This window comes from Chrysochloris asiatica, unplaced genomic scaffold, assembly GCF_000296735.1.
Source record: "Chrysochloris asiatica unplaced genomic scaffold, ChrAsi1.0 scaffold00098, whole genome shotgun sequence".
Taxonomy (NCBI): Eukaryota; Metazoa; Chordata; class Mammalia; order Afrosoricida; family Chrysochloridae; genus Chrysochloris; species Chrysochloris asiatica.
Window position 1 is genome coordinate 1,688,795 of NW_006408616.1, and position 12,853 is coordinate 1,701,647.

The 12,853-nt window shown below is 37.0% G+C and overlaps 1 protein-coding gene across 7 annotated transcripts in view; it reads right to left on the reverse strand.

The window, feature by feature from the left end:
- Positions 1–12,853, reverse strand: part of C2CD5 (C2 calcium-dependent domain containing 5) — a 135,137-nt gene that overhangs the window by 42,169 nt on the left and 80,115 nt on the right. For all 7 annotated transcript variants that reach the window (XM_006866942.1, XM_006866943.1, XM_006866944.1 and 4 more), the window contains 2 exons: positions 8,962–9,148; positions 2,128–2,292 (listed from right to left, as the gene is read on the reverse strand). In XM_006866942.1, coding sequence (XP_006867004.1) covers positions 2,128–2,292; positions 8,962–9,148 — 352 coding nt within the window. The remainder of the gene's footprint in view (positions 1–2,127; positions 2,293–8,961; positions 9,149–12,853) is intronic.

The window sequence follows — 12,853 nt, forward strand, 5'->3', positions numbered from 1 at the left end:
TCATCTGGTGAGGTCCAAGTATACAGTCACCATTGCCACTGTTTATCTTGTTGAAAAAAAAGTTATCTGTAATGAATACATCACTGATCTTGTAAAAGTGTATCCAACAATCTAGAGCATCCTTTCTATCACCAAGGCCTTATTTTCCAACTATTCATTCTTCTTCTTTGTTTGCAACTTTTGCATTACAAATACCAGTAATTGTCAAGGTATCTTGACTGCATGTTTGATCAATTTCAGACCGCAGAAGTTGGAAGAATTCATCTATTTCATCACCCCTGGCTTTAGTGGTTGTTGCGTAAATTTTAATACTAGTGGTACTAACTGATCTTCCTTTTAGGTGTGTGGATATTATCCTATCACAGTCAGAGAGATCTTAAAATGCTCTTTTTGATAATGACTGTGTTACCATTTTTCTTCAAACTTTCATTCCCAGGACAGTAAACCATATGCTTGTCTGATTCAAAATGGCCATTACCAGTGCACTTCATTTCACTCGTCCTTAGAACATTGCTTTCCATTCCATTTTGTTGTTGTTCCTTTTCATTTTTAATGACTTCAATTTTCCTAGGTTCATACTTTGCATATTCCAGGTTCCAACTATTAATGGATGTTTGCAGCTATATATTCTAATTTTTAGCAAATGAAAAATCCCAAGACCTTTGCTCAATCCACACCATTAAGGTCAACTGTACTTTGAAGAGGTCACTTTTCCCTAGTCATATTTTCAGTGCCTTCCAAACTGAGGGTCTCATCTTTTGACTGTATCAGACAATGTTCTGCTACTATTCATAAGGTTCTCAGAGACTACCCATTCAGTAAGTGGTCCGTCTCTCACTCTTCCTAGTCTTAGTCTGGAAGCTCACCTGAAACCCATCCACATGGGTGACCCTGCCAGTATTTTAAATACCAGTGGCATATACAGCAACACATGAGCCAACACAGTATGGCAAATATAGATAACAGTCTGATCATTTACCATATATACCACACTTTCCCAACAAAATTCTGAGATACTGCGCTAAAGGACTGTGATGAAGTCCATATCTGATGGACCTATGTCAGGAAAATGAAATCACAGAGCTAATAAATACTATTAAGTGAAAGAGTTCAGCTTACATCATTAGATTGGATTAATGAAGAATAAAATGAGACCCTAACATATGACTGGACTCCTGGTGTGGTGCTGCAGAATAAGCATCAGATTGCTAACTGCAAGGTTGGCAGTTCAAACCCAGCAGCTGTTCCTTGGAAACACTATACGGGGTTGCTATGAGTCAGAACCAACTCGACAGAACCTAATAACCACAAAATATGATTATGTAAACAATTCTCCCCAATAGACATAAAACACTATTAGTAAGTATTCAAACGTCAAAATCTTCAGAAATGACTGGTTGGAAAAATGGAAGAGCTGAAATAAAAATTTCTGTATGCCTTCATATTCCTATTATAAATAATCCACTTTTTCCATTAAAGAGCACTTCAATCCATTCATCATTTAACAACTATTTACTGAGAGATTACTATTGTGAGAAACTGTTCCAGGCCTAAGGAATATAAATCTGACGGAGCTTACAGTCTACTGTGAGAAACTGACAATAGACCAAAACACAAAACTGTGTGTGCAAGAGACAGAGACAAAAAAAAGAGAGAAAAAAAAAGCAAAAAGAGATAGGAATAACCATAAAACAGGGAATGCAGATACAAAGTGCAAAAAAAAAAAAAAAAGGATGAAAAAGCTAGAAATTTTGAATAGACTAGTCAGAAAAGACCACCTTAAAAAAGAAACACTGGAGAAAAGATATAAAGTGAGATGAGAGATGGAGTCTCCGACCTAATCGAAAACATGAAAATCTATTTCTTATATGCAAACTCTGGTGGTGGTTATTATGTGCTGTGAAGTTGGTTTTGACTTACAGCAACCCTGTATAGGGTTTCCAAGGCTGTAAATCTTTAGAGGAGCAGAAAACCTCACCTTGCTCCTATGGAACCAATGGTAGTTTTGAACTACTGGCCTTGAGTTTAGTAGCCCAACTTGTAACCACTATGCTACCAGAGCTCCTTATCAAAAGTACACTTACACCCCAAAAATACACACATACTGAATATGTTGATCTTACTTACCGGAGGATTGATTTCATATAATTCCTTGTTCTTAGCAATTGTGTCATTTATTTTTTTTTGCATATGAGATATATGCTGTTCATATGAGCCATCATTAGGAGTCTTCCCAGCAATCTGGATACCACCAGGTGTTGGTAAAGCTGCTAAATAGACACTCGTGGCAGACTTGTAGAAACACAGGGGAAAACATCAGAAAAAAGAGAAATTAAAGATTAAAGAAGAAAAAAATGAAACAAATTAAGTTATCCTATTTAGGAATATAGCTAAAGTACTGTAGGAAAAAGATACTAGCATTAGTATATGCAAAAGTCATCTCTGGAAGAGCACACAAAAAGATAACAGGCAATAGTGATCAGTCGTATCTGGGAAAGACCCTGGATAGGTGAAGAATGGGAGTGAGAAGGAGGACTTTTTCACTACATATCCAATTGTAATTCTTGAATGTATATATATATATATATATATATAGTTACATTTGAAACTGGCTTAGCAAAAAAAATGTTATTCAAAAAGTAAAATTTTCAGAAATGAAATACATGTGAGGAGATGTGAATCCATGTGTTTGTCATTCTCATTCTGAAGGCCAAACGAGTATTGCTGTAATTTCCAAGAAAGAACACTATACTGGATAAAGATTTTATAGCTTCAACTATTAATATCTGACTATTCATATCTGACTTTGGAGTCCTGGTGTGGCGCTGTGGGTTAATGCACTGGACTGTAAGGTCAGTTTGAACTGCAGTGTCAGTGGTTGAAGCTCACCAGCTGCTCCATGGAAACCCAATACAGGGCTGCTAGGGGCCAAAACAGACTCGATGGCACTTAACAACAACAACAACAACATATTTCATTAATGGAGTCCTGGTGTGGTGCTGCAGGATAAGCACTGGACTGCAAGGTTCGTTTGCACCACAAGGTTGCTGGTTCAAACTCACTAGTCGCTCAACCACTTTAGACATGGTGGCTATGAACTGAAAATGATTCAATGTCACTTAACAACAACAACATGTTTCATTGATACTGGAAAACTATAACGTAAAATACAAAACAAGATAAACATAGATGCATTTCTGTTTAAATATGCTTAATTAAACAAAGTAAAAAAATAGATGTATGAACATCACATTGTTAACATCAAAAGATTAGGGTAAGAAAAAGAGAAAATAATTCTTTTAACTTTGGATATTTCTACATTTTGAATTGTTTATTTCAATTGCTATTACTTCTTTCAAAGTAGTCAATTGACAATTTTGTTAAACTATATCCTAAAAAACTCTATGGTAAAGTCAGACCAGCAGATAAAATTGATCCTCAGGAGTTCTCTCTCCTCGTTTGTGATTGTTAAGTGCCGTCGAGTTGATTCTGACCAGTAATGACCCTGTATAGGGTTTCAGAGGAGCAGCTGGTGACCTTAAACTACAGACTTTGCAATTTAACCTACAGTGCCATACCAGGACTTCTGGTTTAAGTCTCCATTAATGGACTCATGGCCCTGTCTCTGGGGATCAACCATAGAATCACTTCTACGCCATAGAAAGCCTTAGCACACCACTTATATAACCTTTTCTTAGCTGTTCATTAGCAAGGAACAGTTCAGAATGGCTAAAAACACAGACTATGGAATCAGGGTTAAGTTTGAAATCATGCTCCAATACATTTAACAAACAAATCTCAAGTCATCAGAGCATCAGATTTTTCCTGTTTTAAGATGAAAATAATACTACGTTCTTTCAGAAGTACATACATCTGGTAGGCACTCCAGCGAGTAGCCATCATAGCAGCTACTCTGAAACTCTGAGATTTAAGTGCACGCACAAGTTAAATAACAACACAAAACAGTTGAGTAATTACCACAACTGTTAAAAGAAAACTATTAGTTAAGAATCAGAAAAGGGAGTATTTAAAGATACACCTTAAAAAATTACAGAAGAGACATAGTTTCCATGGGCTCAACAACCAAAAATGTTTTGCATAATTATTATAGTATTTTTAAATCTCTGATTTAAATTAAGCTCTTAGTTTACATAGACACCCAACAAGCACTAGAGTTTTGGATTTGGTCCAAATTCCACATTTATGTATTGCCCTTGCTAAGATGCAAGTCTTCAAACCAATGAATTAAGTTGAATAATTTTCTCCTAGGTAATCTAATCATCAGATATTGTCACATAAATTTAATTAGTTTCATTAATCATTACAAATTTCTCTTATAAAATATTGATATCCCTAGTCAGTTTATCACTATCACTCAATTATCCTCTACAGAAATTTACATATTTGCTCTTATAGAAAAACCAGATGCAGCAGGAAACAATCAAGCCACTTCCCTACAACTGAGAGAAGAGAATTTCCTACAAACCAGAGAAGAAATTTCCCTACAAATGAGAAAAGAAATCCAAACATCCCATTTCATACATTAAATTTCTATGCATGTATCAAAAAGATGGCAATTGTTAACTGCTACTGAATCATTTCCTACTGATAGCAACCTTAAGAACAACAGAACAAAACATTGCATAGTACTGCACAATCCTCAATCATTACTCAGATTGAGCCCACTGAGGCTGCCACTGTGCCAATCCATCTCATTGGGGAGCTTCATCTGTTTCACTGAATCTCCACTTTTACCTAGCAGGATGTACTTCTCCAGGGACTGATCACTCCTGATAATATAACTGAAGCACGACAGATGAAGTCTCACCATCCTGGCATTTAAGGGGCATTCTCACTGTACTTCTTCCAACACAGATTTGTTTTTTGTTCTAACAGTCCTTGGTACATTAAATATTCTTCCCTGACACCATAACTCAAATGCATCAATTATTCTACAGTCTTCCTTACTCACTGTCCAACTTTCACTTGTATATGAAGCTATTAAAAATACCATAGTTTTTTTGGGTCAGGCACACTTTAGTCCTCCATACTGAAATCTGTACTCTTGAACACTTTAAATAGGTGTTGCACCACAGATATGTTTAATGCAATACGTCATTTTATTTTTTGATTGCTGCTTCCATGAGTGCTGATGATGGATCCAAGCAAAATGACTTCTTTGTCAACTTTAATCTTTTCTCCACTTATTACGATGTTATTTATTAGTCCAGTGGTGAGGATTTTTGTTTTCTTTATATTCAAGTGCTGACGGTTATAGAACTGATCTTCATCCGTTAAATATTTTAAGTTCTCTTTGCTTTCAACAAGTAAAGTTGCATCATCTGCATAAACTATTGCTGTTAAGTGCCATCAAGTCAGTTCTGTATAGGGTTTTCGAGAAGCAGCTGTTGAGCTTGAACCACTGACCTTGCGGTTCAGACCAACCTTGCAGTCCAGAGCATTATCCCACAGCCCCACATCAGAATATTGCAGTTCATTAAGACTCTTCCTCCAATCCTGACACTACGTTCTTGTTCATAAAATCCAGTTTCTCACATTATTTGCTCAGTATACAGATAGAATTAAGTATGGTGAAAGAATACAACCTTGGCATACACCTTTCCTAATTTTAAACCATTCACTGTCTCCGTGTTCTGTCCGAATGACTGCCTCTTGGTCTATGTACAGGTTCTTCATGCGCACAATCAAGTGTTCTGGAATACTCATTATTCGCAATGTTGTCCATAACTTTGTCATGATACCCACAGTTGAAAGCCTTTGCATAATCAATAAAGTACAGGTAAACATCTTTTTGGTATTCTCTGCTTTCAGCCAAGATGTAACTGATGTCAGCAATGATATCCCTAGTTCAATGTCCTCATCTGAAGCTGGTTTGAATCTCTGGCAGTTCCCTCTCAGTGTACTATTGCAGCAGTTTTTTAATTGCCTTCTGCAAAATTTTACCTGCATGTGATATTAGTGATGTTGTACAACGATTTCTACATTCTGTTGGGTCACTTTTTTTTGGAAAGGGCACAAATATGGATCTCTTCCAATCAGTTGGCCTTGTAGCTGTCTTCCAAATTTCTTGACTTAGATGAGTGCCTCCAGCACTGTATTAGTTTGTTGAAAGATTTCAGTTTGTATTTCATCAATTCCTGAAGCGTTATTCTTTAACAATGCCTTCAGTGCACCTTGAACTTCTTCCTTCAGTACCATTGGATCTTGATCATATGCTACCTCTTGAAAAGGTCAAACATTGTTCATTTCTTTCTGGAACACTGACTCTGTGTATTCCTTCCATCTTTTTTTATGCTTTCTGCATCATTCGATATTTTGTCCATAGAATTCTTTAATATTGCAAGGGGAGGCATGAATTTTTTCTTTGTTCTTTCAGTTTGAGCATGTTCTTCCCGTTTGACTTTCTATCTCCAAAGACACTTATTATATAATATTTGCCTTTGTCCTCTGAAGGTGCCGTGTGAGATTTTCTGTTCAGCTGTTGTTTTACTTCCTCATTTCTTCCATTTGCTTTAGCATCTCTATGCTGAAAAGCAAGTTTCAGAGTCTCTTCTGATATTCCTTTTGGTATTTTCCTTCTTTCTTGTCTTCTTAATGACCTTTTGGTTTATTCCTATAGGATGTTCTTGATGTCATCCCGCAACTCTTCTCATCTACAGTCATTAGTGTCTAATGCATCAAATCTGTTCCTGAGATGATCTTTAAATCCAGGTGGGATAAGTTCAAGGTCAAATTTTGGCTCTTGTGGACTTTTTAAATTTTCTTCAGTTTCAGCTTGAACCTGCATATAAGCAACTGATGGTCTGTTCCACAGTCTGCCCCTTGCCTTGTTTTGGCTGATGATATGGAGCTTTTCCACTGTATCTTCCCACAGATTTAGTCAATCTCATTTCTGTGTATATCATCTGGTGAATTCTGTGTATATAGTTATCTTCTATGTTGTTTAAAAAAGGTATTTGCAATGAAGAAGTCATTAGTCTAGCAAAATTGCAGTCTCCAGCATCGTTTTCATCACCAAGGCCGTATTTTCCAAGTACTCATCTTGCCTCTTGGTTTTCAATCTTTGAGTTCCAATCACCAATAATTATCAATACATACTGACTGCAGGTTTGATCAATTTCATCATCCCAGCTTTTAGTGTTAATGTATAAAATCTGAATAATAGTGGTATTAACCTAGTCTTCCTAGTATGGATATTATCCTACCACAGACAGCATTATACTTTTAGATAGATCTTGAAATGTTACTTTTGATGATGATGTGATGCCATTTCTCTGCAATTTGTCATTCCCAGCATAGTAGACATAGATTCAAAATGGCCAATTTCAGCTCACTAATGCCTAAGATACTGATCTTTAATCGTACCATTTAAATTTGACAACTTTCAATTTTCCTAGATTCATACTTTTTACATTCCTTGCTCCAGTAATTAATGGATGTTTAGAGCTGTTTTCCTCACTTGAAGTTGTGCACCACCAGAAAGCTTTAAAGCAGAAAGCTTTACTCCATTCACGCCAACTCTTCTTTGAAGAGCAGGTTTTCCCCCAGATGTATTCTGAGTGCCTTCCAACCTGAATGTCTCATCCTCCGGCATTATATTTGACAATATTCTGGTCTATTCATCAAATATCAATAACCAGTATTCTGATGCTATCTGACAGTGTTCAACTGCTATTCATAAGGTTTATAGCTAAATATGCAAAAGTAGTCTGCCTCCCCTTCGTCCTAGTCTGACTTACTCTGGAAACTTAGTTGAAACCTGGTATACCATGGGTGGCAAAGCTTCCAACATCACAGCAAAACACAAGCCACCACAGTATGACAAACTGACAGACGAGTGGTGGCAAAAGATGGAGAGACTTAAAATTTGAAAATTACCATTGGCATAGTTAAATTTCTGGCTTGCAATAAATATGAGATGATGCCCATAAATATTGTTGAATAAAACACTGCTCAGATTCCATTCTGATCAATATGAGGGGACTGCAAAAAGTTTATAGAAACTTCCATTTCATTTAATACATATATATTTTGGAGGCACCAGTTCTCTGAATCCCATTCCACGTATAGAGGCAGCTCTGGCTTTCTTCATTAACATCATGCCAATTAGAACATATTTTCTAAAAGGGAAAGGTGACCCAAAGCTGAGAAACAGCTTCTCAGTACCATATTTTAGCAACCCTTAAGCACACAGATTAGACGGTACAGTCTACTGGTGGCCACAGATGCACATTTATGTTAATTCTTTGTACAGTAGTCGGAAGTGTCTCACATGTTTTGCCTTACTGTCTACATTGGAACTAAATATTACTTTAGCACAGGGGCTTTCAAGCAGGAGTAATTTTGTTCTCCAAAGGACAGCTGGCAATGTCTTGAGATCTTTTTGGTTGCCACAATAGGGGATGCTACTAGCAGCTAGCAGGTGGAGGCCCAGATGCAGCTAAACATGCTACAATGAGGAAGAGAGCACCCCCACGATAAGGAGTTAGCCTACCCAAAGTGTCAGTAGTGCTGACATGAAAAAAACCTTGTTTTAGTATATAATAATAAAGTCTAGAACAATGGTGGCCCATTTAGGAAATAAGTTACACAGGAAAAATTTTTAAAATCCTGGTGGCATCGTGGGTTACACGCTGGCCTGCCAACCACAAGGGCAGCAGTTCAAATCCACCAATTTCTCTGTGTAAGAAAGAAGAGGCTTTCTGCTCACATAAAAATGTACAGCCTCGGAAACCCCATCAGTGTCACTGTGAATTGGAAGCTACTCAAGGCACAGAAGAATTCCCTGAAAAAATGGTGAAAACCTACCACCAGATTTGTGATTTCACTAAGTGTTGTCAACCTTAAACATGCCAGAATATGTAGATAAGTCTTACTATAAAAACTTTCTGAGCCACATAAAACGAAACCTACAGAAATCACAGAAGTATGCAAACTTACTGCTAAGCCCATCAACATATTTTCACCCACTGAAATTTGAATTCTCAGTCCAAACAAAGCATTCATTCCTTTGAGTTTTAATTTATTCATTAGCTGAGTATGCATTTCATATTCCATGAATGGCAAGAGATTACTGATAGCTGTAGCATTTGCTTCTGCCTGTGCTTTCTTTTTTAAGCGGCATAACCTGTTAAGAAAAATAATGTAATCAGTGGATAGTATTCTTGGTTGCATCATAAGAAATCTCTAAAGTCATTATAACAATAATCTCTTCTGCTATTTGAGATTACACAGCATTTCACTGACATTTCTATTTAAAGAAACAAAAGTGAAAAACCTCACAATCTCAAGAAATGAAATACATATGACAACAATCACTAAAGAACATAATTTGAGTTCTTAGGTTTTGTGAAAAAAAAATTTAATGAAAACATTTACAAAATACAAAAGTTGTTTGAGCAAGTACTATGCAGCAGGCACTATTCTAGCTGGTGAGCACGCATCAGTAAATAAAACACAAAAGAGCTTCACTCATGCTTATATCCTAATGGTGTGTATGAGAGCAAATAAGAAACAATCCAATGTCAGACTGTCAGGTGTCTGAAACAAATAAATTAAGTAAAATGAGAGGGTATAACTACAGAGAAAGACTCATGGAGGAGATGTCTGTCTGAAATCCAAGTGCCATGATGGAGCTCGGGGAGCTGCAGGATAAACATTTAAGAAATAAAGCTGACGTATCAGAACCAAGAGGAGAGTACTGTGGCCAAGGTGAAGAACACAGAGATGAGAGCAGTACAGATGAGGGTACAGAGGCTGACTGATCAAGGTAAGGAATTTGACTTTATTTCACCAGCAGTGGGAAATTCCAGATAGGTTTTAAGTAGCAATATGATACAGTTTGTATTTTATGACAGCAATTATATTGCTACACAGAGCAGAATGAAGATGGCAGAGATGATGTGGAGATGGTAGGCAGAAGGCTAAACAGTGAGATGTAATGAGAGTTTGGATAAAAATGGTAGCATTAAAGATGAAGACAATAAATGAGAATTCCTATTTCCAAAATTGGCACGGTAGGCTACTTAGCCTAGTGGCTCTCAAACTTTAGTATATATTAGTATAGTATAGAGAATTTTCTGACAATAAATTATACACACACACACATATATATATATATATACACACACACACACACACACACATAAAATCTTCTTAAAACACTCATACGCCGGGAGGAGGAGAGAGTAGTGTAAAATTATAAACATAAAGTACCGGGAAGTTCTTCTGTGATGACGGAAAACTACTGCAGCTTGATTGTGTGGGTACTGACACAAATCTAGACACAGAAGACCAAAACAAATGTCAGAAGAGGCTATGAAACTTATTCCGGAGTGTAAAAAGGCTAAAGCGAATGGAAGAAATGAGGATATAAAAGAGCTGAACAGAGATTTTTTAAAGGAGGCTCAAGAAGACACAGTGAAGTATTATAATGAAAAGTGCAAAGATCTGGAGTTAGAAAACCAAAATGGAAAAACATGTTCAGAACTTCTCAATCTGGAAGAACTGAAGACAAAAATTCAAGCCTTGACTTGAAATACTGAAGGATTCTATAGGCAAAATACCGAACGAAGCAGAAAATACCAAAACAAGATGGAAGGAATACAGTCACTGTACCAAAAAGAAATGGTCAGTGTTCAACCATTTCAAGTAGTGTCATACGATCAAGAACCAGTGGCACTGATGGAAGAAGTCCAAGGTGCAATGAAAACAAGAATCCAAGAATTGATAGGATACAAACTGAAATCTTTCAACAAACTGATGCAGCACTGGAGGCACTCACTGATCTATGCCAAGAAATTTGGAAGACCTGACCAACTGATTGGAAGAGATCCATATTTGTGCTCAATCCAAAGAGAAGTGAACCAACAGAAAGTAGAAATCATTGGACAATATCATTAACATCACACAAGCAAAATTTTGCTAAAGACAATTCAAAAAGGTTGCAACAGTACATCAACAAAGAACTGCCAAAATTTTCAAGTTGATTCAAAAGAGGACATGGAACTAGGGATATCATTGCTGACGTCAGAAGGATCCTGGCTGAAAGCAAAGAATACTAAAAAGATGTTTACCTGTGTTTTAATGACTACACAAAGGCTTTTGACTGTGTGGATCGTGACAAGCTATGGACAAGATTTCAGAGATTGGGTATTCCAGAACAATTAATAGTGCTCATTGATCAAGATACAATTGTTACAACAGAACAAGAGGATACTGAATGGTTCAAATCAAGAAAAGCATGTGCCAGGGTTGTATCCTTTCACCTTACTTATTGCTGAGTTAGCAAATAATCCAAGAACTAGAATTATGTGAAGAAGAACATGACATCAAGATTGGAGAAAGTCTCATTAACAACCAGTGAAACACAGATGATACTGCCTTGCTTGCTGAAAGCAAAAAGGTCTTAAAATACTTCCTGATTAAGATCAAAGATGATAGCCTTCAATATGGATTGCACATTAACGTACAAAAAATGGTTGCCACAGTACATCAACAGAGAACTGCCCAAAAATTCAAGTCAATTCAAAAGAGGGCATGGAACTAGGGATATCATTGCTGACGTCAGAAGGACGTCAAAAACCTTTATAAATGAAAAGAAAATGTGAAACAAAATTCAAAATAGTAACAAAAAAAAAGACCAGAATTATTGGTCAGAAAGACACTGGAGGACCCAAGATCATGGCCCTGAGCCACCTTTAGGTCTGGAATGAACTCACTCTCGTGGCCCAATTTTTAGCCAAGCAGTAGATAAGTATATAGGGGGGACAACAGCAATATTAAAGTATTCTCACCATGGAATGGTCAACCATTAAGATCAAAAAGGCATCATTTACCTAAGGACAGAGAGTTCAGAAGGGTTGGGAAGGATGGTGGCATGGAACTAAGAACTGTCAGAGTAAGTAGGATAGCTGTTGTTACATGGTGAGGATTACAGTCATTGAAATGAAATCAGGTGTATGACTTGTTGAGTGTAAAACTGTTGATCTGCTCTGTAAACCTTAACTCAATCCAGGCTAAAAAGTTTTCAAAAAAATAATAAAATCCTCAAAATTGGATCAATAAAAAATATCATGTTAAATGTAGAAAGACTAAAAGTTGTCAAAGACTTCATTTTGCTTGAATCAACACTCATGGAAGTAGCAGTCAAGAAATCAAACGACGTACTACTTTAAGCAAATCTGCTCCACACGACATCTTTAAAGTGTTCAAGAGCATAGATATCCATTTGAAGACTAAAGCGTGCCAGACCCAAGTCATGGTATTTTCAATAAACCCTATGTTGAAAGTTGGACAATGAATAAGGAAAACCATAGATTAATTGATGCATTTGAATTATGGTTTTTGCAAAGAATATAAAAAAGCACCATGGACTGCCAAAAAACAAATCTGTCTTAGAAGTACAGTCAGAATGCTTCTTGGAAGCCAGGGTGGCTAGACTTCATCTCTCATACTTTGGACATACTATCTAGAGGAATACGTGCCTGGAAAAGGTCATAGTACTTGGTATAATGGAGGACTGGCAAAAAAAAAGAGACAACCCCTACGAGATGGATGGACACAACGGTAGCAGCAGTGCACTCAGACATAACAACTGCTCAGACATAGCAGTGTTTCGTATGTCGCTATGAGTCGGAACTGATTTGCTCTGGTACCGTAGTGGTTACGAATTGGGCTGCGAACCTTAAGGTCAGCGGTTCGAAACTACCAGCCGCTCGCGGAAGAAAGATGAGGCTTTCTACTCCCGTAAGGATTTACACCCTCGGAAACCCTGTACAGGGTCGCTATGGGTCGGACCCGACTCTATGGCACTTAACAACAACAACAACAA